Source organism: Salmo salar, chromosome 12 (genome assembly GCF_965601325.2).
Source record: "Salmo salar chromosome 12, fSalSal1, whole genome shotgun sequence".
Taxonomy (NCBI): Eukaryota; Metazoa; Chordata; class Actinopteri; order Salmoniformes; family Salmonidae; genus Salmo; species Salmo salar.
In genome coordinates, this window is record NC_138302.1 from 32,641,343 (window position 1) to 32,666,989 (window position 25,647).

Here is a 25,647-nt window from a genome sequence, read left to right on the forward strand (position 1 = left end):
ATTGGTTTTGTATTAGAAAATTCCATGCACTTTCGCATTCTGCCCTATTGATGGCAGTATTGGATTTTTGATCCTATGAAACTAAAATTTAACTAGAAGTAGGGTCCTGGAAACGAAACGAGTTTGTTTGATTCCAAGTCAAAGCACTCAGATTTTTCAGACTGGTTGTGTGCATGCAAGTTGTTTGAACAGATCCAGAATAAGACAGCGAACACACAAAGGCCTGCGCGAGGGTAGCATTAGCGCAGGAGAAGGGGCAGATTAGAGGTAAACAATAATTACAAGCAATGCTTGCACCTTTAAGTGGCAACGTGACTATTTCGATTGGGTTATTTTATACATTTGTCGATATTCTCCTACATGGCATGCTTACATTTACACTATTTAGCTAGCAAGCTATATGCGGGCCTGCACTGAAAATGGCATAACTAACCAGCACATTTCAGCTGACATTCAAAACAATATCTTACAAGCGGGTTAGCATTATATAAGGCAAATGCAACTACCTATATATTGGAACTTGTTTGTTAGAAGCCTGTTAATTAGTTTGAGTCCTTATGTCTTGCCTTGAACATGCATATCTGGGCAAAGAACATCATATATCATCAACGACAGACATGTTTATATTCATCACATACTTAACGTTAATGTTATAGTTGTCACCCAGACACACAGTACAGTTCAGCACCTCTTTATTCTCTGCAGTGAACCTGGAGTATCAGCCCAGCTCAGGCACCTTGGCAGAATGTACCCAATGGATCCAGAGAAGCACAGTCACCAGAGGGTATAGTATAGAGAACCAGAGACATGCAGTCACCAGAGGGAGTATAGAGAACCAGAGACATGCAGTCACCAGAGGGAGTATAGAGAACCAGAGACATGCAGTCACCAGAGGGAGTATAGAGAACCAGAGACATGCAGTCACCAGAGGGAGTATAGAGAACCAGAGACATGCAGTCACCAGAGGGAGTATAGAGAACCAGAGACATGCAGTCACCAGAGGGAGTATAGAGAACCAGAGACATGCAGTCACCAGAGGTAGTATAGAGAACCAGAGACATGCAGTCACCAGAGGGAGTATGGAGAACCAGAGAGATGCAGTCAGCGGATGGAGTATGGAGAACCAGAGACATGCAGTCAGAGGAGGGAGTATGGAGAACTGAGCTCAGGGCAATGGGACAATGGCCTTGAGAAGAGAGACAATGGCCAGGCTATGCCCCGAGAGCCCTACAGTGAATACTGTAGCATGAGGAGGACTAGAGAAGGTGGGGAGGAGTATGGCGCTTCCTCTACTATGAGCTACATCATGGATCCATCGTCCAGAGACTGGAGCAAAGGCTCATTGAGGGCTAGCAGTGCTCCCTTCTCCCCAGACAGAGATGTGGACGTTGATGGAGATCCTATGGAGCTCAGTGGGGAGGACCTGGAGTTCCTCCGTAAGAGGATGGAGCTGGAGATCATAGAGGAACAGATTGCTGGCAAAAAAAGATGCTCTTGCTATGGAAACGTTTGGGCCTGAATCAAAGGCCATCCGTAAACAGAAGACGAAGGACAAGGAAAATCCAATAAGGATGTTACTCTTAAAGCGAGGGTGAATAGCATTTTGAGAAAGCGGGCATGGACCAATGAATGTCACTCAAAGATATGTGCATGTTACATCTGTATTTATGAATAGATTTATTTCCTGATGTTTGGATGCACTGTTCTGTTCCATTACATAGACTAAGGAGAGGCAGCAGAATAACCCCCAAGTGCAGATCTAGAATCAATTACCCATAAACCTGTTCCATTAACCATTTAAAGGTAAAAATACTAAACTGACCTTAGATCAGTATTCAGGGACAACGTAGGCTTGATCAGCATCATACATCTTCAAATTATTTCTTAATTCTTTATTGTATGTCCCTTTCAGGAAATTTGTCTTACATCACAAACTCAACAGCACAACTTCACCACATATACATAAATACAATAGGGATGTGCTTCTTTCCCTTTCAAGATGATTCGATATGTATCTAGATACATGGGCTCTGATATGATACGGGAACGATATGTTTTAGTTTGAAATGATTCGGTTTGGTTAGAGAATTAATAGATTTGGTGCATAGACACGTTCATTTTCCATTCTAAACTCAAATATGCTTCTGAATGAAGCTCATGAGCTGGGCCTCTGAGCTGTGTGTGTGTAAATTGTATACAGTGCCTTCGGAAAGTATTCAGACCCCTTGACTTTTTCCACATTTTGTTAGGTTAGTCTGATTAAAAAAATTATGAAATCGTTTTTTTCCCTCATCAATCTACACATAATACCCCATAAGGACAAGCAAAAACTGGTTTTTATGCATTTTTGCTCATTTATAATTGAAAAAAAACCCGGAAATTATATATACATAAGTATTCAGACCCTTTACTCAGTACTTTGTTGAAGCACATTTGACAGCGACTACAGCCTCGAGTCTTACTGGGTATGACTCTACAAGCTTGGCACGCATGTATTTGGGGAGTTTCTCCCATTCTTCTCTGCAGATCCTCTCAAGCTCTGTCAGGTTGGATGGGGAGAGTTGCTGCATAGCTATTTTCAGGTCTCTCCAGAGATGTTCAAGTCCGGTCTCTGGCTGGGCCAATCAAGGACTTTCAGAGACTTTTCCCAAAGCCACTCTTGCGTTGTCTTGGCTGTGTGCTTACAGTCGTTGTCCTGTTGGAAGGTGAACCTTCGCCCCCAGTCTGAGGTCCTGAGCGCTCTGGAGCAGGTTTCCATCAAGGCTCTCTCTGTACTTTGCTCCGTTCATCTTTCCCTCGATCCTGTCTAGTCTCCCAGTCCCTGCCACTGAAAAACATCCCCACAGCATGATGCTGCCACCGCCATGCTTAACCGTAGGGATGGTGCCAGGTTTCTTCCAGACGTGACGCTTGGCATTCAGGTCAAAGAGTTCAATCTTGGTTTCATCAGACCAGATAATCTTGTTTCTCATGGTCTGAGAGTCTTTAGGTGCCTTTTGGCAAACTGCAAGCGGGCTGTCATCGGCTTTTTACTGAGGAGTGGCTTCCGTCTGGCCACTTTGCCATAAAAGCCTTATTGGTGGAGTGCTGCAGAGATGTTTGCCCTTCTAGAAGGTTCTCCCATCTCCACAGAGATGGGAGAACAGGATGGAAACAATGGAAACAGGATGCACCTGAGCACAATTTTGAGTCTCATAGCAAAGGGTCTGAATACTTACAGTTGAAGTCAGAAGTTTGCATACACCTTAGCCAAATATTTAAACTCAGTTTTCACAATTCCTGACATTTAATCCCAGTAAAAATTCCGTCTTAGGTCAGTTAGGATCACCACTTTATTTTAAGAATGTGAAATATCAGAATAATAGTAGAAAGAATTATTTATTTCAGCTTTTATTTCTTTCATCACATACTCATTGGGTCAGAAGTTTACTTACACTCAATTAGTATTTGGTAGCGTTGCATTTAAACAGTTTAACTTGGGTCAAACCTTTCGGGTAGCCTTCCACAAGCTTCCCACAATAAGTTGGGTGAATTTTAGCCCATTCCTCCTGACAGAGCCGGTGTGACTGAGTCAGGTTTGTAGGCCCCCTTGCTCGCACACACTTTTTCAGTTCTGCCCACAAATATTCTATAGGATTCAGGTCAGGGCATTGTGATGGCCACTCCAATACCTTGACTTTGTTGTCCTTAAGCCATTTTGCCACAACTTTGGAAGTATGCTTAGGGTCATTGTCCATTTAGAAGAACCATTTGCGACCAAGCTTTAACTTCTTTGGGATAGGGGGCGGTATTTTGACGTGCGGATGAAAAGTGTGCCCAAAGTAAATGTATAGTAATGTATCAATAGTTATCATTTACAAATGATCTATGACATAGCCAATGAATATATAGCACAACTTTGGATTTCACCCCATCTCAAAATTGAATGGTTTCAAAATCAAATGTTTTTATTTTTGGTTGGAATTGTTTGTTTAATTCTCTGATACTGGTGGTATTGGTACTTTCAATATTTTCCTCAATTTACTCCAGGAGGCTGCTGACCAGCAGGTCCCTCCCAAGCTTGTTCTCCATCCTCCCAAAGTGGTCAAAAGCTTTGTGGAACGGATGAACGAGTCCATCCTGCGCAAAGACAGCATAGTGAAGGACAACCTTACCCTGGACGTCCATGAAGAGGAGCATCCTCTGAAACTCAAAGTGGCTTTATTGGAACAGCGACGCAATCCCACGGTGAATAAGGAGGTATGTACTATGTAGCATATCTGGGATCAATTGTGTTTTGAGAGTCACCTCACGCTTAAAGAAGCGGACCAGCATACACATTTAAAATGTATATATCTGTTGCAGTGGTTGGTTATTTGTTGATGTTTCCTCATGTTTGGTCCCTTATCCCATTGTTCAGGACAAAGCAGCCAAGGGCTTCCAGTACATCCTCAATGTCCTCAACAAAGGGGGGGGGGACATCGACAGGCTCTCAAAGATTGTCAACAATTTCAAGGATTTACCCTCTGTGGGAGAGGAGCTGCCACAAGGTCAGCCGTTTCCACTTGATGGCCAGCCCGAGACCACCTCTAAGAGTGAGAGGAAGGTGCCCTCTCGCAAAAGGTGCTCCCGGTTTGATGGGCTCCCGCTAGGTTGGCTCAATATACTCTGGGGTCAGCCCACTCTACTCGGGGTTCAGCCCAATCCGCTTGGGGGTCTGTTGCGTAAAGTGGTCCCAGCAGGTAGCGTTCTGCCACAAGACCACAGTCTCTTACAAAGTGGAGAAGGAGAGATTGGGCAACATAGCCTTAGCTTGGGCTTCATCCAGGCTAAGGATAGCCCAAAAAACAAAACGCCCAAGTCTCCACAGGTGGAGGAGAAGAGGAAAAGGAGGCATAAGTCCAAGTCTCCACCTGTTGAGGAGAAGAGGAAAGAGAGGCATAAGTCCAAGTCTCCACCTGTTGAGGAGAAGAGGAAAGAGAGGCATAAGTCCAAGTCTCCACCTGTTGAGGAGAAGAGGAAAGAGAGGCATAAGTCCAAGTCTCCACCTGTTGAGAAGAAGAGGAAAGAGAGGCATAAGTCCATGTCTCCACCTGTTGAGGAAAGGGAGGCATAAGTCCATGTCTCCACCTGTTGAGGAAAGGGAGGCATAAGTCCATGTCTCCACCTGTTGAGGAAAGGGAGGCATAAGTCCATGTCTCCACCTGTTGAGGAGAAGAGGAAAATGAGGCCTGAGGATGAGCAGAAGTACAGACAGATCTATAGCCTGCTGCAGACAATTGGTCTGGATCTGGGGGTTGAGGAGTTGGGCCAACTGAACGACAGGACCCAGGAGAGACTGTATGGGAAGAAGAGAGACCAGGAGAAGAAGGGGGGCAAGAAAGAAAGCGTGTGGGAGGTTGAGAAGGATTGCAAGAAGGAGAAAGAGGAGAGCGAGAAAGATAAACAGAAAGAGGAAGAGGAGAGCGAGAAAGGGAAAGATAAAGAGGAGAGAGCATGCTCAAGCAAATGTCACAGTATTTCCTTGTTATCAGATAGCTCCAACTCCAGCCCCCCTTGCCATCGGTGGACCGCCGAATACAAACGCTCTAGCACCAGAGACCAGGACAGAGAGACTGGGGCAGATCTGAGAGAAACAGAGACAGACGCTCTAGTACCAGAGACCTGGATAGATATAGATGGTGGGAGACAGACAGAAAAATACGCTCTAGTACTAGAGATGGGGACAGAGAGTGGGACAGGAGCAGATCTAAGAGAGACAGAAACAGACTATCTAGTACCAGAAACGGATCAGAGAAAGATGGTGATAGAGACAGATCTGAGACAAGGACAGAGAGAGATGGTGGGAGCGAGGCAAAGACTGGGATGGGGACAAAGAAGGCTTCATGGGGCTTTACCCATACTCCAACGATCCTACACACCCTCATGCATCTTTGATGGCAACCTACTCAGTGTAGTACTCTAAGTACATGGCATACCACAGCAGCCACTATGCCAGCACCTTCCCTCCAAGGTGTGGCTTTTCCCCTGGTACCGTGCCCCCTGGTACCGTGCCCCATGGTACCATGCCCCCTGGTACCGTGCCCCCTGGTACCGTGCCCCATGGTAACATGCCCCTCCTCCCTAACCCCCTTGGGTATCCACTCTACCCCAACTGCCCACCTTATTACTATAATGGCACTTTAGAAATGTTTTTCCAGGCATACATACAGGCCACTGGAAACCCCCAGTTCACAAACATGGATGTACAAGTGCAGGATCCAGACCTATCCCTGAGCATCCCTGAACAGGACATAGAGACTGTGTGGCCCAGACTTGTCGATCCCAGCATAAACCAAGACTCAAAACCTGTCGGACTTAACCAGTTGAGTATAAACACGCATCTAAAGAGGCATCGCTATAAGATGAATTTGAGGCGTCGCAAAAATATACAAGGTGGCTGCCAAGGAGCCCCCCTCTGAGCCAGGTACAAAGAAAGAGCCGGAAGGAGAGGCAGTCATAGAAGGGGAGAAACTGCATTCTGTGGTCCCTCCGGTGGCTACAAAGGATTCTGAGGCACCCTCTAGAACAGGATCCCAAAATAGAAAATGGAGAAAAGAGAAAACACTGGAAGAAAAAGGAGGTATATACAACCAAGGTTTATCCATGAGGGTGAACAGAACCTATATGACAAGGCGGAAATTGCGTTTGGTGGAAGGGGTTGCAAAAGGCCTTGGGCTCTGGTTCAGAGGGGACCTCAAGACAGAGCCAGAAGCGGAGGACAAATCATTGACAGAGAATGTTTGCAGACGCTGTGGCGAATGTGACTGCAACGGATCTGAACCAGAGGCTGAGAAAAAACCTGACTGGGAGACCGAGCAGAAAAGGACAGACGAAGAGATGAAGGCAAAATTAAAGAAAACGGTTTGTGACATTTAGAGTTTGAGACTACATTTGCTCTAAAGAATCAAAGTACTGTGTTTGCTATGAAGGTACTTCACTAACCTGTGATGTCTTCTATTGGCTATGAAGAATGCATGTCTGCGTCTATTCTAAATGTTAATACATTTCATCCCCAGAAAGTGGCAGAAACACCAAAACCTTGACATATGTCCCGCTTGATTTCTACTAATTAAATAGTGAGGATTTAATATATCAATATGACAAAGCCTTTTTCAAGTCAATAATTCTGTAGTTTTTTCCCAGCTTGGCGAGTTCAACCTGAAGATGAAGCAATCAACACATTTAAAAGAAGCCCCAACAGAAGCCCCAACAGAAGCCCCAACAGAACCTGAAAGGGCGGTTGTTGTAGGTAAAATAGCTTGAAATACAACATCTGTTTCATATCAATGAATGTGTGTTCATATCATACCTTAAAAAGTAAGATGTCACTAATAATACCCATACAGTCTTTTATTTGTGACACTTATGCAATGACAACCATTCATCTCACGTCTTCTTCTTTTCTGCTGATCTTCACAGTGCGTCATGAGCTCACCTCCCCCTCAAACCTGCTGCTGACCCATCCAGACCCTGTGGACATCCGTTTGGCTAACATTCTCCATATCTATCTATACTCACTGGCCAGTTTATTAGGTACATACTGGGTTGGACCCTCCTTTTCCTCCAGGACAGCCTGAATTTTTGGGGGCATTCTACAAGTTGTCTGAAACGTTCCACAGGGATGTTGGTTCATGCTGACGCGATGGCATCACGCAGTTGCTGCAGATTGGACAGTGATACATTCATGCTGCGAACAGCCCATTCCATCTCATCCCAAAGATGCTGTATTGGGTTGAGGTCTGGGGACTACGCAGGCCACTCAAGTAAACTGAACTTGCTGTCATGCTCCAGGCAATGTTTTTCCACTCCTCGATTGTCTAGTCTTGGTGATCACGTGCCCACTGGGGCCACTTCTTGTTTTTAGCTGATAAGAGTGGAACCCGGTGTGATTGTCTGCTGCAATAGCCCATCCGTGATAATCATTGACGAGTTGTACGTTCCGAGATGCTGTTTGGCACACCACTGCTGTACTGCACAATTATTTGTCTGTTTGTGGCCCGCATGTTAGCTTAAACGATTCTTGCCATTCTCATTCGAACTCTCTCATTAACAAGCTGTTTTCGCCAACAGGACTGCCACAGAATGGATGTTTTTTGTTTGTCGCACCATTCTCAGTAAACCCTAGACACTGTTGTGCGTGAAAAGCCCAGGTAGGCGGCCGTTTCTGAGGTACAGGAGCGTTTGGCACCGACGATCATAACATGCTTAAAGTCGCTTAGGTCACTAGTTTTTCCCATTCTAACGTTCAACCGAACAGTAACTGAATGCCTTGATGCCTGTCTGCCTGCTTTATATAGTGAGTCACAGCGACGTGACTCACTTTCAGTAAGAGCGATCCATTTTCGTAAATGGGGTGGTGTACCAAATAAACTGGCCGATGAGTAGATTTTTGGGGTATCTGTACTTTACTATTTACTTCACTACATTCCTAAAGAAAAATAATGTACTTTTTACTCAATACATTTTCCCTGACCCCCAAAAGTACTCGTTACATTTTGAATACTTAGCAGGACAGGAAAATGGTCTAATTCACACACTTATCAAGAGAACGTCCCTGGTCAACTCTACTGCCTCTGATCTGGCGGACTCACTAAACACACATGCTTCATTTGTAAATTATGCCTGAGTGTTGGAGTGTGCCCCTGGCTATCCGTAAATTAAGAAAACACATTGTGCCTTCTGGTTTGCTTAATATACCTCTATGGGCTAGGTGGGACGCTAGCGTGCCACCCGTGGTGCACTCCATCAACAGCAGGTGCATTTCAAGAGCGGCAAATTTGAATCCAAATAAATGTCAAAATTCAAATTTTTCAAACATACAACTATTTTACACCCTTTGAAAGATAAACATCTCCTTAATCTAACCACGTTTTACGATTTCAAAAAGGTTTTACGGCGAAAGCATAAATTTAGAGTATGTTAGGACAGTACATTTACAAGAGTTGTGTGTAATGTTTTGTCAAGTCAAAGACAGGGTCACCAAAACCATAAAACCAGCTAAAAGGATGCACTAACCTTTTACAATCTCCATCAGATGACACTCCTAGGACATTATGTTAGACAATGCATGCATTTTTAGTTCTATCAAGTTCATATTTATATCCAAAAACAGCGTTTTACTATGGCATTGATGTTGAGGAAATCGTTTCCCTCCAATAACCGGCAGTCAAGTCAGCGTCACAAATGAAATAATTAAAATTAGAAAACATTGGTAAAATATTATATTGTCATTTAAAGAATTATAGATTTACATCTCTTGAACGCAATCAACTTGCCAGATTTAAAAATAACCTTACTGGGAAATCACACTTTGCAATAATCTGAGCACTGCGCCCAGAAAAATACGCCTTGCGATACAGACTAGACGTCATGTTGGGGAGATCTAAAATCGAAAATACTATGTAAATAATCCATTACCTTTGGATTACCTTCATCAGATGTCACTTCCAGGTATCACAGGTCCATAACGAATGTAGTTTTATTCAAAAAAGCTCATCATTTATGTCCAAAAATCTCCGTCTTGTTAGCACATGATCTAAGCCAGCCGGACTTCTCGTCATGAACGAGGGGAAAAAATATATTTACGTTCGTTCAAACATGTCAAACGTTGTATAGCATAAATCATTAGGGCCTTTTTTAACCAGAACATGAATAATATTCAAGGTGGACGAATGCATACTCTTTTATAACGTATTGGAACGAGGGTACCCAACATGAACTCGCGCGCCAGGTGTCTAATGGGACATCATCGTTCCATGGCTCTTGTTCGGTCAGATCTCCCTCCAGAAGACTCAAAACACTTTGTAAAGGCTGGTGACATCTAGTGGAAGCAATAGGAAGTGCCAAAATATTCCTCAGCCCCTGTGTTTTTCAATGGGATAGGTTTAAAGGTAATACAACACATCAGGTATCCACTTCCTGTCAGAAAATGTCTCAGGGTTTTGCCTGCCAAATGAGTTCTGTTATACTCACAGACACCATTCAAACAGTTTTAGAAACTTTAGAGTGTTTTCTATCCATATATAATAAGTATATGCATATTCTAGTTACTGGGTAGGATTAGTAACCAGATTAAATCGGGTACATTTTTTTTATCCAGACGTGCAAATGCTGCCCCCTAGCCCTAACAGGTTATTAATATAAGGAAGTAGAATTTTTACTTTTGATACTTAAGTATATTTTAGCAATTATATTTACTTTTGATTTACTTATGTAAATTTAAAACCCAAATACTTTAAGACTTTTTACTCAAGTAGTATTTTACTGGGTGACTTTTACTTGAGTCATTTTCTATTAAGGTAACTTTACTCAAGTATCAGAATTTGGTCGTTTTTCCACCAGATTGCATTCTACCATCTGGAATGTCATTGCATTCTACCACCAGAATATTTCTAGATTTGTACACTGAACAAAAATATAAACGCAACATGTAAAGTGCTGAAGAAAAAAAAATCCCTGAAATATTCCACATGCACAAAAAGCTTATTTCGCTCAAGTTTTGTGCACACATTTGTTTACATCCTTGTTAGTGAGCTTTTCTCCTTTGCCAAGATAATCCATCCACCTGACAGGTGTGTCATATAAAGAAGCTGATTAAACAGCATGATCATTACACAGGTGCACCTTGTGCAGAGGACAATAAAAGGCCACTTTAAAATGTACAGTTTTGTCATGCAACACAATGCCACAGATGTCTGAAGTTTTGAGGGAGCGTGCAGTTGGCATGCTGACTGCAGGAATGTCCACCAGAGCTGTTGCCAGAGAATTTAGCAGTACGTCCAACCGGCCTCACAACCGCAGACTACGTGGGGGGTGCTGTGGAGCATTTTTGTCTGTAATAAAGCCCTTTTGTGGGGAAAAAAACTTTCTGATTGCCTGGGCCAGGCTGTGGGTGGGCCTGGCTGCCAAGTGGGTGGGCTTATGCCCTCCGAGGCCCACCCATGGCTACACCCCTGCCCAGTCATGTGAAATCCATAAGTTAGGGCCTAATGAATTTATTCAAATGACTTATTTCCTTATATGAACTCTAACTCTGTAAAAACTTTGAAATTGCTGCATGTTGCTATTACATTTTTGGTCAGTATAATAATACTACCCTAGGATTTGTCTTCTGGCCGTATCCTCTGAGGATTCATATTGAAGCTTTTTTCAGTGTACTGTATGTTCAGATTGCTTCTATGTTATTATGGCATGGGCAGTACCAGGAGGTTGTTTTAGTTATAAAAGCCAGGAAACTGTCTGACTATTTTTAATTCCGAGCTTCTATTTCTATAGAACCTGTCCTGTTTCACTTTGTATATATTTAACTGAATAAACTGATGTCTTTGTATCTCAGGACTAAGTGAGGAGTAATGTATAATTTCTACCTAATGGGACTAATAATTTTTTTTTAATCATGAATTAAGTTATGGCGAGACATAAAACACATTTGAACTTAATATAAGATAATGTGTGGCCGTCATCTTTGTAAGTTCATGTACAGTATATTTGTATAGTTTATAGTTTGAACTTCAGATTTGTGTGCATTCTGTGTTCCCCTGTTTTCAGGAAGAGATGCAATCTGAAGCACATGGCATTCTCAGATTTTCCACAACTCAAGAAGACAAATACAAGATTGTATTGTAGTACATGTTTTTTTTGCAGATTTAAAAAATAAACCCAACAGTTGTTGCAAATATACAGCACTTGATCTGTTAAACAAAACCAGGTAAAACACACCAAATAAATTACACAAATAGCCAAGTCGCATCTCCAGCAGTCATTTGGAGTGACATATCCCATATTACTTGGTGAATAGGAGAGCTGTGCGTGTGTGTTGTGTGCATATATATGCGAGTGTGTGTGTGTATGTCTATAACCCTAATTTAAAGCTCATCCCTCTCCTCTCCTTCACAGAGGCAGGCTTCCCTCTGGCTGTTCATGTAGGGCCTGCAGCCCAGAGTCCAGACTGTGTTGAACAGGGTGTCTGCTACCGTCTCACAGGCTAGAAGGTAAAGAGGGACATGGGGATGAGAGTTAATTACTGGCCTATTTAAACATCTTGAGCAAAATATCAATAGGCCTGATGAAAGTGCAATGAAGTTCAGGTATAGGGCTGTAGGTGTAATCTGTGGCTCTGTATGAAAGTGTACAAGCTGTCAAATCTTTGATTTTTCCTCAATTCCTTGCACCCCCTCAAAGTTCATTGGAGAAAGTTTGTTGGGGAGGGATGTTGGAGCCTCCTGCAATGAACTTTGAGAGGGAGTTGAGGAATCAAGGGCTTGACGGCTTCTACACTTTTCAGACTTTGGAACTTTCCATGTACACTGCACTGTTGACTGACCTTCGGCCTTTGACATGAAGCCCAGGCTCTTCTTGAGGTCAGAGCAGATGCTGTGGAGACACCAGCGGAACTTGGAGTCGCAGCGGTACTTGTTGGAGCCGCAGGTGTCGTAACACATATCCAGCTGGTTGCAGCACTTAGTCATGGCAGGGATACCCAGATCAACCTTGATGGAACAGGACAAGGGTGGTGAGTGAGTGAGTGAGTGAGTGAGTGAGTGAGTGAGTGAGTGAGTGAGTGAGTGAGTGAGTGAGTGAGTGAGTGAGTGAGTGAGTGAGTGAGTGAGTGAGTGAGTGAGTGAGTGAGTGAGTATGCGTGCTATGATGGTGTTATACACTGAGTGTACAAAACATTAAGAACACCTTCCTAATATTGAGTTGCACCACCTTTTGCCCTCAAAACAGCCTCCATTTGTCAGGCATGGACTCCACAAGGTGTCGAAAGCGTTCCACGGGAATGCTGGCCCATGATGACTCCAATGCTCAAGTTGGCTGGATGTCCTTTGAGTGATGGACTATTCTTGATACACACAGGAAACTGTTGAGTGTTTAAAAACCCAATAGCATTGCAGTTCTTGACACACTCAAACCAGTGCGCCAGGCACCTAGTACCATACCCTGTTCAAATACACTTAAATCTTTTGTCTTGCTCATTCACGGTCTGAATAGCACTCATAAACAATCCATAGCTCAATTGTCTCAAGGCTTAAAAATCCTTCTTTAACCTGTCTCCTCCCCATCATCTACACTGATTGAAGTGGATTTAACAAGTGACATCAATAAGGGATCATAGCTTTCACCTGGTCAGTGTTCCTATTGTTTTGTACCCTCAGTGAATGTGTACTGTTCAATCTGTATATTATTGGAGTTGTATGACCAATATACTATTTTGATTTGCATTCTATAAAAATACTTGATTGTGGAAATGTTTCACTGAGCATTAAAGTGTGTGTGCGTGTGTTTCCAATCATCTATATTTGCATACACTATTGGGTACCGGAAGGCCTAGGAAGTAGGAGCTGCATCCGTTGGGCTCCTGCATCTGGTAGTCAGGGCGAGGAAGAGCAGCTTTACCTGAGGTAGAAAGAATGTTACAGACATCAGTTCCCTTCAATTCAAGAAATGCCATGAGGAATATTTTAATTCCACTTATGTTTTTAAAATCCAATGAGGAAAAATAGGAACTGGAATTTCCGTTTACTTCATAAATTGACTGAATTGACTTGAACTGGAACGGAACCCAACCTTGATCGCCATCCACACTTGATTGATCAACCCAGCAAAGGCAGCCCACTGGGCACAGATGTAAATTCAAAGTCTAATCCACATTGGTTCAACGTAATTTCATTGACATGATGTGGAAACAATGTTGATTCAACCACTGTGTGCCCAATGGGAGGTTGGATGTCCGTAAGTTATATGTCAGACAACAGACATTGTTGGGGAAGATTATCAGTTCATAAATGGTGGTAACCAAAACAGGGTCCATGGTCAATACAGGTAAAGTCCATAGACATATGATATCAATGGTGAAGACTACAGTCTAGCTGTGAATCGCTGAGTATTTCACACTTTACCTCATGACACCTCTGCTAGCTATCTCTCCTTGCTCATAGTCCACTGACTAAGGTGCATTATCAGATGTGAGGTGATAAAGGTTATAAGTAATGTCAAAGGAATTCCTAGTATAAGCTCTACCTAATCAGTTATATGGTGTTCTTGCATTTAAGAGTTTGAATGGCTTTAACATGAGGATGTGTTAAGGCTTCAGAAAATCTTGATGTCCATGTTTATCTCCATTGTGTACCATCTCCCTAATCTATAATGGATCTCTACCTGCCGGATAATCATTACACAATTTGAATTTAGGATCAGATGGAAGCGGTCTGTACAAAACAGAATATCTCGGCTAACTAATCACAAGCCTGATTTAGATCTAGATGGGCTTGTTTAGCTAACTCCTCTGACTATCGTTGGCATGCCACGCATATGATACATGTATGATAGGCTAGCCAGAGGAGTTGGTCATGTTCTTACCATATCGACAGCGGTACTGGCATACTCCATCGCGTCCGCCCATAAGCTCCAGCATGGAGTCAAAGTATCCATTGACGGCTTCAAAGCCTCCCCTAACGGAGTTCAGTCCCCACTCGTCCTCCTCCTCTGCCTGGGAGGGGTCGACAGGGGCCTGGCTTGGGTCCACTGGTGCAGGTTCCTCAGCATCCTGGGAGAGGGTCCCCTGGATGGAGAGGCCCAAAACCAGAAGGAGAGCAAGGGAGGCCCAGTGTGTCATATTGAGGTTCAGAGAAGCGGAGGGACAGCTAGGGACACAGCGTTGATCCACAGAGTTCAGCTGGAGGAATGAGAGAAGCACAAATACACAGAGAGAGAGAGGGAACGAGACAACTCACTCTGTCGCGTCAACCGGCACCCAGACCTGGACTTTGAGCTAGACACCGGGACAGCCTCCACTGTGGAGGAACGAAGGTCAGCTCCTATCTAGATTGTATTTATGTTTTAAAGGTGCCCAAGGTGTGCTATATTTATCTGTCAGTAATGTTACTGTGCTTCATTGTAATCATATTGGTCTCAGTGTTTTGACTATGATCCTATAAAGACTGATGATCTGTCACCAATTTTGACTATAACAATAGACTGGTGATTATGGCATGAAACAGTCAACTAACTAATTGTACTTCACACAAATGACGGTTAGAAAAATAATCAATGCACTGCATTACTAGACATGACTTATTCAACAAATTCAAAGATAACATAGGCAAAGCTTGGCCCAGAGACCTAATGGTGTCATGAATACGACTGATAATTATCTTTCAACATGTTCCAGTGTGCTGTAGAACGTGCACTTCGACCAGTACTAGTTCTGAAGGAACGCAGTTGGCAGTGGCAGGTAGGCGGCGACGTAGTGCACACGTGTTCGGAAGTAAGCAAGGAAAACGTAATGTCGTTCTCTGGTGAGTTGTTTGTTTGGTGACAGCACTGGCTTCGTAATCGAAATTATATTTTGGGAGTACTTGTCATGGAAACATGTTTGTGCTGTTCGCTCGTCTAACATATCGAACCGTTTGCAAGTGAAGTGCGCGAGCGTCAAGATAGAGGGGTGCAGGTGCACGAGCCAACACACGCATGCAACGTTGTCTGCAGTGAGCATTAGTACAACATTGGCTAGCTACTGTTTTAAACCGTTAGCAAGCAACCTGGCTAGCTACTGCAGTATATAACTATGACCTAGACACATTTTGTAGTGGTCATGAATGAATAACCACTCATTTCTATTTGGAGGAGACGAGTAGGCCTACCCGACACAACAGTTTGTCAGCAACATGGCATTCACCAGTCTTTTTTCAAGTCTTCCAAACAAAGAATTTGACACGGCGCCTTGTGAGCCGAGAGAGAGGTAAGCTACTATAATACAAGTAGTAATTATTTCTACCGTCTCTCTTATACTATGCTGGATTAATGTAACTAGCCATCTAACTTAGTCAAGTGTTTCAGCTTTGAATTGGGAGTACATAGCCAACTGTGAGAATTGATTGTATCCAATTTTTCTCAGATTTCAAAGGGATGAAAGGCAACTGGAACCAGTTAAACTGGAGGAGAACGAAAGGGATGCCCAGTCCAGTCCATTGCTAAGGGGTCAGCAGAGTGGCCCCAGGAAGAGGAAAAAAGGGGACCAACAGGTGAACTTGTCATGTACTAAACAGGTGCTGAATAGGCCAGTTCAGAATGGAGAAGTTTTTTTGCTGAACATTGACATAAGCCTGACTAACACAGGCCTATCTTGCGTTTGTGCCGTGCTTTATACTACTAGGCGAATTGCACACCACATACCTGTAGATCAGGCCTCTCCAACCCTGTTCCTGGAGCGATACTCTCCTGTAGGTTTTCGCTCCTATCCCAGTTGTAAGTAACCTGATTCAGTTTATCAACCAGCTAATTATTAGATTGAGCTGTGCCATATTAAGGTTGGGGTAACAACCTACAGGACGGTAACTCTACAGGAACGTGGTTGGCGAGCCCTACTGTAGATTAAAAAGTTGGTGTAGCCTATTTCTATAAACCATTACCATTTGGTATTGCCCCTTTTGATTTTATGTTATAACGTTACCCTTTTTCTGTTTTTCTGCAGGAGCAGTGTGGCCAGGCCAAGAAAAGTAAGCTTCATAAATGCCCACCACAATCTTATAAAGACTTTGACTCTGTGGCCCGAGACTACAACATGGTGAAGTGTGATTTCGAGCAACCAGGCTTTGACTTCAGTAGAGACCTGGACTTCTACAGTGATAGCAAGGAGGGTGCATCCCCAGGTCATGCTACAGAGAAGTCATGTAGGAAGAACATGAGGCCCGGAGAAGCCAAGGGTGGGTTTTTATGGATTAACCCTTTACTATTAGCAATTCATTCAGACTTTAAAAGGTGTGTAGGATTTTAATTTCATTTAACTTTTTCCACAGATCCTGATCAGAACAAGGATGTTCAAGGTGAAAACGAGAAGAAAGGACAAGAGCAGAAGAAGCAGCGATGGGAGCCCCAGCAGCAGAGACTTGACAACCAGGCCAGAGGCAGAGGGGGAAACTCTGCCAGGAGGGGTGGGGATTTTAGCGGAATGGGTGGATGCGGAACTAACCAGCCCAGAGACTTCTCTCACAGGGGTGGAGGTGGTTCCAACAGGGGTGGAGAGTGGAGCAATAGAGGCCGGGGCTGTGACAAGAGGGGCGGTTTTCTCAGAAGAGGTGATTGGTCAAAGCGAGGCACTGACCGGTCACGTAGAGGTGAACGACAGTTCCCAAATGATGTACGTTTAACACTGGTAATTCAAAATGAAATCATGCATACTTCCTTGTCAATACCCATAGAAATGTCATTTGTAGCTTTACGATGTGCTCGGTTACAGCTAAGGTTCCCAAGTCGGTGATTTCAGTCTAATGTACATTTTCACAGCTGATTCCAACCTCTTCCAGGAAACTTTGACTGGAAAGGGGAAGAAGAACATGACAAAGGAATTCAAAGACCAGAATGCTTTGGAGATTGACGGAAGGTTAATCTGTCGACATTTCCTCAGGGGAAAGTGCATCAAGGCAGGTTTCTGTATTTTATCATTAGAAATTGTAACAATATTAATGGCCACTTGTCATTGAACCTAAACCCAATATATTCAAATGATAGTCGGGTATGTTTATGTTGACTTCTTTTACAGTCAATACTGTCAGTGGCCTAACCCATTTGTATAGAGACCCCAACAACTTATTTTGTTTTGCAGGGTGATGACTGCCAGCTAGAACATGCTCTGGACGTCAACTACTCGATCAACGAAGTGTGTAAATTCTACGTCCAGGGATCCTGTTCGAAAGGAGAGAGCTGCATATACATGCACAATATCCTTTTCTCAGCTTATTCTAAATGTCCCTTATGTAGTGGTTGACACTGGGTGGGTGAGGGGGGGAAATGACTGTACTCTGTTTTTAGTGCTGTTTCCTTGTGTATCTGTCCTTTTTCCTCTTGTTATATTTTGTGGGGGTAGATGCAGATGTTTTTGCTTTATTTCCTTGACCAAGTACCCACAGAGTTTCCCCTGCAAGTTCTTCCATACTTATGAGAAGTGCTATCAAGGAGACCAGTGCAGGTTTTCCCATGAACCCCTGACTGAGCTTACCAAACAGCTACTGGAGGCAGTCAGTAACTGTCTACCCTGAGAGACACTCCTGCCCTTACACAGACTGACATATTGGTGCTCCCTGTTACCATTATCTACTAACTAGGGCTTATGTCTCCAATGCAGGCATTGAAGAGGGACAAGGACATTGAGGAACTGGCTAAAAAGGACAAGCCAATCAGCATGGAGGAGCCAGTGGCCACAAAGGAGTCGGTGACCGCTGAGGAGACAAAGCCTGTCATTGCCATATTCCTGAATCCGCTAAGGTTAAGAATGCGAGTGCACGCGCACACGTTTCTTTTACTGTCCTTGTGGGGACTGAAAATGTATTTTCATTCATTTTCCCTAACCTTTAATCCTAATTGTAACCCTAGGCTTATAATAGCTTAAGTTCTCATCGCAACCTGAGAAATGTCCCCACGAAGGAGTATTTTCCTTGCTTTACTAGCCCACACACCACAGTAGTGTATTAGAATAGTAAACATAGTAAGCCCCCCGCACCACAGTGGTGTATTAGAATAGTAAGCCCCCCGCACCACAGTGGTGTATTAGAATAGTAGTGTATGTATGTGGTTGAGCTTTACATTTTACACTTGATAGTAAATCAACGTTATTCACTAGTTTTATTGATTTGCTACGTTTGTCTGGATTTCAGGCCAAACTTTTACAACAGCTCATGCCCCTCTGAGCCACATGGTGAGGAAAGTACCCCCGTGTGTCAGAATGAAGTGTCAGTTGAGGTCGTGGAGAAGGAAATTTCCCCTCCTACAGAGTCCGTTCGGTCTCCTGATCCTCCCCCAAACGCTGGCTTTAAGAAACCGGTTTCTTATTCAGTTGAGGCTGTGCTTGGGTCCCATAGGCCCCTTGAAAAACCCTTCCGCAGCTTCTTTGCAGCCTCTATCAGCCAGACCTCACAGACCCAACCAGATCCCCCCACAACTACATTAGTTCCTCCAGACTCTATCCACCCTCGTGATCCACCCCTGAACTCTACATGCGGCAAGAGAAATGTTCCTTATTCAGTCGAAGCTGTGCTTGGATTCCAGAAGCCTGTAGAAAAACCCTTCTGCAGCCAATTTTCAGGATCCATCACCCAGACCTTCACACTCCCCACACAGATCCAATCAGATTCCCCCAGCACTACATTCGTTTCTCCAGACCCCATTAGTTCGTCTGATCCTCGTCTGAATAAGAGGCAGGCTTCTTATTCAGTTGATGCTTTCTCTACGACCCAGAAGCCAGTGAAAAAACCCTTTTGCAGTCTCTTTGCAGGGACGATCAGCCAGACCTCCACTACACCTCTCATACAGAACTCTGCTAATTCTCCAATCAACACCCTAAAGTCCCACAAGCCTGTGGATAACCCTGTCACCAGCCTCGTTGCAGGCCCCATCACCCAGTTCTCTCGCCACTCTGATATACAGACCCAGCTAGATCGTCCTAGCACTACATTAAATCCTCCAGACTCCATTCGGCCCCCTGATCCTCCTTCAGTCTATAAGAGGCCGGCTTATTATTCAGCTAAAGCTGTGCTTGGATCTCCTAAACCTTTGAAACCATCCTTCAGCAGCCTCTTTGCAAGCCCCATCAGCCAGACATCTCCCCAACCTTCCACACAGACCCAACCAGATTCCCCTAGCACTACATTTGGTCCTTCAGTCTCTGCTCCTCCTGCAGGCTGTAAAAGGCCGGAGTCGTATTATGTTACGGCTGTGCTTGAGCCCTATAAGCCTGTGGAAAATCCCTTCTGCAGCCTTTTTGCAGGAACCATCAGCCAGACCAATATCGACCCTCCCTCACAGTCCCTAAACTCCCCAGGTTGTAAGGCACCAGCTTCTAAAAAGCCCATGGGAAAACCCTTCCTTAGCCTCTTTGCAGGCCCCATCAGCCAGACAACCCTCCCTGACCCTCCCAGACAGACACAACCAAATCCCCCCAGAACTGCATTTGGTCCTTCAGACCCCATTCGGTCTTCTGAGCCTCTTCCAGTATGCAAGAGACGGACATCCTCAGTTGAGGCTGTCAGTGAGTCCCAAAAGTCCATGGAAAAACCATTCCGTAGCCTCTTTGCCGTCCCGCTCACACAGACCTCCACTTCCGGCCATCCAACACAGACCCAACCAGATCCCCCTAGAAATTTCACTGGTTGTAATAGACCAGCTTCTGATTCAGTTGAGGCTATGCTTGAGACTCAGAAGCCAGTGGGAAAACCCTTTCGCAGCCTCTTTGAGGGCCCCATCAGCCAGACAACCCTCCCTGACCCTCCAACACAGACCTGGCCTTATCCCCCAATAGTCAAGCCTAAACCGGAGGTGCCAGACCCAACACCGCTCACCGGTAAGGGCCTGCTTTACTCAATACAATACTTTAAATGTCCCTTTGCGGGAAATGCAACTATATTACTGACATTTCATCACCACTTCTTGGCCTCCAGAGCCATCCACAACCCATTCTGTTCTGAGGACCCTCTTCCTACGCCTGAGCCCATGCCGCCAGGAGGGGGAGCAGGCGATCAGTAACGGCTGCAAAGATCCAGGTACAGTCGGACACATCATGCTACAAGTAGTGCATTTGTCAATTTGTAATTATTTATTTTTTTACCTAAATGCATTGTGGTGAGTTTGCATAGATTTTTATTTTATTTCACCTTTATTTAACCAGGTAGGCCAGTTGAGAACGAGTTACACATGGGATAAACAAACGTACAGTCAATAACACAATAAACTCTATATGCAGTGTGTGCAAATGAGGTAAGATTAGGGAGGTAAGGCAGTAAATAGGCCGTAGTGGCGAAGTAATTACAATTCAGCAATTAAACATTGGAGTGATAGATGTGCAGAACATGAATGTGCAAGCAAAGATACTGGGGAGCAAAGGAGCAAAAAATAATAATATAGGGATGGGCTATTTACAGGTGCAATGATCTGTAAGCTGCTCTGACAGCTGATGCTCAGTTAGTAAAGGAGATATGGGTCTCCAGCTTCAGTGATTTTTGCAATTCATTCCAGTCATTGGCAGCAGAGAACTGGAAGGAAAGGCGGCCAAAGGAGGAATTGGCTTTGGGGGAGACCAGTGAAATATACCTGCTGGAGCGCGTGCTACGGGTGGGTGCTGCTATGGTGACCAGTGAGCTGAGATAAGGCGGTGCTTTACCTAGCAGACTTATAGATGACCTGGAGCCAGTAGGTTTGGCGACCCAATATGAAGCGAGGGCCAGCCAATGAGAGCATACAGGTCGCAGTGGTGGGTAGTATATGGGGCTTTGGTGACAAAACGGATGGCACTGTGATAGACTGCATCCAATTTGCTGAGTAGAGTGTTGGAGGCTATTTTGTAAGTGACATCGCCAAAGTCAAGGATCGGTAGGATAGTCGGTTTTGCGAAGGAATGTTTGGCAGCATGATTGAAGGATGCTTTGTTGCGAAATAGGAAGCCGATTCTAGATTTAATTCTGGACTGGAGATGCTTAATGTGAGTCTGGAAGGAGAGTTTACAGTCTAACTAGACACCTAGTTATTTGTAGTTGTCCACATATTCTAAGTAAGAACCGTCCAGAGTAGTGATGCTAGACGGGCGGGCAGGTGCGGGCAGCGATCGGTTGAAGAGCATGCATTTAGTTTTACTTCTATTTAAGAGCAGTTGGAGGCCACGGAAGGAGAGTTTTATGGCACTGAAGCTCGTCTGGAGGGTAGTTAACACAGTGTCCAAAGAAGGGCCAGAAGTATACAGAATTGTGTCGTCGTGGGGCGGCAGGTAGCCTGGTGGTTAGAGCGTTGGACTAGTAACCGAAAGGTTGCAAGATCGAATCCCCGAGCTGACAAGGTAAAAATCTGTTGTTCTGCCCCTGAACAAGGCAGTTAACCCACTGTTCCTAGGCCGTCATTGAAAATAAGAATTTGTTCTTAACTGACTTGCCTAGTTAAAGGTACATTTAAAAAAAAAAATGTTTTAAGTCTGCGTAGAGGTGGATCAGAGAATCACCAGCAGCAAGTGCGACATTGATGTATACAGAGAAGAGTCGGCCTGAGAATTGAACCCAGTGGCTCCCCATAGAGACTGCCAGAGGTCCGGTCAACAGGCCCTCTGATTTGACATACTGAACTCTATCGGAGAAGTAGTTGGTGAACCAAGCGAGGCAGTCATTTGAGAAACCAAGGCTGTTGAGTCTGCCGATAAGAATGTGGTGATTGACAGTCGAAAGCCTTGGCCAGGTCGATGAATACGGCGGCACAGTATTGTCTTTTATCGATGGCGGTTATGATATCGTTTAGAACCTTGAGCGTGGCTGAGGTGCACCCATGACCAGCTCTGTAAAAAGCATATATACAAAAAGAAAAAATATATACATGCATACATACACGGGACAAGACAAAGACGTCTGACTGCTACGCCATCTTGGATGAGACAATGTTTTTTTATACTTATTTTCTCTCACCTACTTCTGGCTAAACTATTCTAATTTTTTTGGCTCGTAGTGTGTATCAAAATATATTCAGGATTGTGTCCGTTACCGTTGGAAGTGTGTCAGACCTGTTGTGACCGCTTTCAGGAGGCGATGGCCTGTGTTCCCGTGAAGACAAAATCACCAGAGGATCTACTTCCACAGGACAGCAGCGGCAGAGCCAAGAGGTGGAGGTTCATGAGCTGGAGAGTGAGCGAGAGGAGCCAGAGGAGTGCGTTCTGAGAGATGAGCTGTTGGTGATTCCATTAGAACCGTTAGTGCCTTACGTGCCACTCGGTGACCCTCGCCACCATCGCCAGGCTGATATCACCCTGCCACGGTCCACCTTTGCTCGGGACGGGGTGTGGTCCTTTGAAGACCTTGTCCCTCTTCCTCCCCCCTCACTCAATAACCAGCCGTCTGTCCCTCTGGCCTCCCCCTCTACTGAGAGAACATCAGGTCCTGCTGTTGGACTGTCCAGCCCTGCAGGACTCAGGCCACAGCCTTCCCCACAGGACTCCAACTCTCAGGAGCATCTCATTCCCTCCAGGAATTCAGGTAGGAGACAGGTCCAGGTGGATACCCCCGGCATTCACAACCTTCCAATCCAAGCGATGATACGGCTCACTCGACGTAACACTGATGTACAATCAAATCGACTGTCTGGCAACTGGTGGGCATTAGGCTTCTAAGGCTGAACCAGCAGAGTGTGTTTTAATTACAGTGCTTGAAAAAGTATTTGGCCCACATCACTTTTTCACATTTAAGTCTCACAGCCTTGGATTTTGATGCATTAGATTGGGAACTTTTATTTGTGAGTCACACTCTTCAGAACCCCCCCCCCCCCCCCCCCCTCCAGTCAGGGCTTCTTCCTTGCCACTCTGCCATAAAGATCCTTTTTGTGGAATGCCTTGGAGATTGTTGATACATCATCGTCCATTGCAGCCACTGACTAATGTAACTCATTTAGAGTCACAGTTGGCCTCACAGTAGCTTCCGTAAGTGCCTTTCCTGTCCGGCAGCTAAGTTAAGAGTGGGGGCCTGATCTAGGGAGTGTTGTGGTAGTTTATTTTTTTCACTCGGACTGCACTGAGCTCAGAGGGACTTTCAGTGACGTTGAAATGGTTGTGTACCCTTCCCCAGATTTGTGCTTCTCTATAATCACATCTCTGACTTGCTCCTTCTTTTGAAAGTCTCTATCATACTGTGGGACCATACAGAGAGGCGCTATTTATCCTTACAGATTAATTTAAGGCAGGTGATCTATACATTTCTTACACAGGTGGAGTCCAACACATTGTGACTTGTTGAGGAAATGTAAGCTTTAGGCTTTCAATTACAAAGGGTATGAATACCTTTTTTAATCTGATTTCCACCATCTCACACATTGCACCTGGGCTGCCACCATGAAGACATTACAAAAGGCACATAACTACAAAGTATTGATCATTTTGATAATCTCAAAGCACAAGTAATAAATCCAGCACAATTAAAAAAAAAATTGGACCTTTATTTAACTAGGCAAGTCAGTTAAAAACATTCTTATTTACAATGACGGAAAAGAGAACCAAAAAGTTGGCCCCCACCCAGCCAACATGTTGTGCAATAATTTGGGAGCCTGGCACACGGTGGCTGGACTGTCATACAGCTCCATGATTAGGATAGGACTATTCAAAACTTATTGTACATTGCTTTTTTTGCTTTTTTTTTTTACACCTTCCAAAATGTCATGGTTTGAATTTGACAACTTTCAGGATGAATCAAACTGCAATTTTATTATTCAATATATATTGTGCCTAAAGGCTCTAAAGCAGTTTTTCTGATTCATACTTTTCTAACCCAAAAATGTCCCTAAATATACCAGTTGGTGCTGAAACAGAGATGAATATGCATATTTAGATGGCTATTTTTCATTGATCCATATATTCTGAACACGTTCTCTATGTATTCTAGTCTGTCAACAAATTCTAATTAAAGCTACACTGTATTTAAGGGATGGCTTAAGATAAATGTATTGAAAACCCTATTGAATGACAACTCCACAAGGAAATCTGTTGGCCAGCAAGTGGGAAGGTTTTCAGCTGTTTAATTAAGTGTGCCCAAGGAACCCAGGCATGCAAAGCCCGTTGCACACCTGCATAAGTTAAGTCTGTATACCAACTACTGAGAAGTGCATAGAAAAGGCATACATTTCCTAAATCTGAGTCAGGCCGCTTAGAAAATGTATGCCCTTCTCAGTATAATGGTTTGATTAATCCTGAAATTTGCCATTCAGTAATTCAATTCATTAAATATTGGATATTTACATTAGATAAATGTACTGAAAACCCTATTGAATGAAAACTCCATGAGAAAATCTGTTGGCCAACAAGTGGGAGGGTTTTGGGTGGTTGAATTACATGTATTCAGTGTGCATAAGGAAGCAACATAAGGTAAGTCTGAATACCAAGTACATTTCCTAAGTCTGAATCGGTCTTTTTTTGTTGTTGCTTAGACTACTACTCCTTTAGCCTGCATCTGACTCCAACACATCCTGTTTCTCTTTTGGTCCCTACCCTTCCCCCTCATTGCTAGCATGGAAGCCATTGCTGTCTGAATGTCAACAAGGAGAAGTTTTGACTCCACTCGGGCTGTGGCTGCTTCTCCAAAGCATTAGCATTGACATTGTTAACCTTAGCAGCGTCATCTTGCTTACTCTATTCCCCCTTCATTCTCGTCATTATCAAGGCTTTTTCTCTGGAAGCATCCCATCTGAGTAGAAAGGAAAGGGGAAAACAATGTTGAACAGTTCAACAATCAAAGTGTTGGTCCTTACAATGCAGAAGCAAAGGTTCCGTCGCATCATTGATACTCACCATATACATGGCCATTGTGATGATGATCAGGAGAAAGAGTCCTACTCCAACTCCTGTCCCTAGTATCAGCTCGCTTTGTGGATGAATGATCATCTCAGCCTGAACATCAATCTGGAGGAATACATTTTGAGACCATCCGTGACGATAAAACAAGCATTTTAAAACAACTCTTATGCAGTAAATCAGTTTAATTCCACAAATTAATTACCTGTATTTGGTGGAAGCTTGTAGAATTATCCTAATGAGCAAAGAAATATTACAAAATGTATGCTTTTGTGAATCTTTGCTCAATAAATATTTATCTTTGTTGAACGTTTTTTTTTTTACAGGAAACT

At 44.0% G+C, this 25,647-nt stretch overlaps 4 protein-coding genes across 8 annotated transcripts in view; 2 read left to right on the forward strand and 2 right to left on the reverse strand.

The window, feature by feature from the left end:
- The first annotated feature begins 21 nt into the window (after window positions 1-21).
- Window positions 22-8,407, forward strand: LOC106564940 (uncharacterized). 2 transcript variants are annotated; one of them, XM_082958849.1, is made up of 5 exons: window positions 22-267; window positions 706-4,239; window positions 4,400-6,882; window positions 7,165-7,270; window positions 7,441-8,407. In XM_082958849.1, the coding sequence occupies exons 2-3, from the start codon at window positions 4,105-4,107 to the stop codon at window positions 5,093-5,095; spliced, it is 831 nt and encodes a 276-aa protein (XP_082814975.1). In that variant the 5' UTR covers window positions 22-267; window positions 706-4,104; the 3' UTR covers window positions 5,096-6,882; window positions 7,165-7,270; window positions 7,441-8,407. The 2 variants fall into 2 exon arrangements, with proteins under 2 accessions (XP_082814975.1, XP_013986955.2); XM_014131480.3 differs by having other exon boundaries at window positions 22-4,239.
- A 3,228-nt stretch (window positions 8,408-11,635) lies between these two features.
- LOC106564939 (group XIIB secretory phospholipase A2-like protein) lies at window positions 11,636-14,771 on the reverse strand. Of its 2 annotated transcripts, none has more exons than XM_014131479.3 (4): window positions 14,380-14,771; window positions 13,340-13,416; window positions 12,344-12,509; window positions 11,636-12,004 (listed from the first exon to the last, which is right to left on the reverse strand). In XM_014131479.3, exons 1-4 carry the CDS (start codon window positions 14,633-14,635, stop codon window positions 11,886-11,888), a joined length of 618 nt encoding a protein of 205 aa, XP_013986954.1. In that variant the 5' UTR covers window positions 14,636-14,771; the 3' UTR covers window positions 11,636-11,885. The 2 variants fall into 2 exon arrangements, with proteins under 2 accessions (XP_013986954.1, XP_013986953.1); XM_014131478.3 differs by having other exon boundaries at window positions 13,328-13,416; window positions 14,380-14,768.
- A 447-nt stretch (window positions 14,772-15,218) lies between these two features.
- On the forward strand, window positions 15,219-25,624 carry LOC106564938 (uncharacterized). Of its 3 annotated transcripts, none has more exons than XM_045691257.2 (11): window positions 15,219-15,760; window positions 15,917-16,043; window positions 16,493-16,724; window positions 16,818-17,173; window positions 17,325-17,441; window positions 17,624-17,738; window positions 17,926-18,035; window positions 18,143-18,282; window positions 18,672-20,353; window positions 20,451-20,552; window positions 22,566-25,624. In XM_045691257.2, exons 1-11 carry the CDS (start codon window positions 15,687-15,689, stop codon window positions 23,147-23,149), a joined length of 3,639 nt encoding a protein of 1,212 aa, XP_045547213.2. In that variant the 5' UTR covers window positions 15,219-15,686; the 3' UTR covers window positions 23,150-25,624. The 3 variants fall into 3 exon arrangements, with proteins under 3 accessions (XP_045547213.2, XP_013986951.2, XP_013986950.2); XM_014131476.3 differs by having other exon boundaries at window positions 22,623-25,624; XM_014131475.3 differs by having other exon boundaries at window positions 15,220-15,760; window positions 16,818-17,158.
- Window positions 23,947-25,647, reverse strand: part of LOC106564975 (integrin alpha-L) — a 34,437-nt gene continuing 32,736 nt past the window's right edge. Inside the window, 3 exon segments of the mRNA XM_045691258.2 lie at window positions 23,947-25,208; window positions 25,313-25,423; window positions 25,521-25,550. Of these exon segments, the coding sequence (XP_045547214.2) occupies window positions 25,149-25,208; window positions 25,313-25,423; window positions 25,521-25,550 (201 nt within the window). The 3' untranslated portion in view covers window positions 23,947-25,148.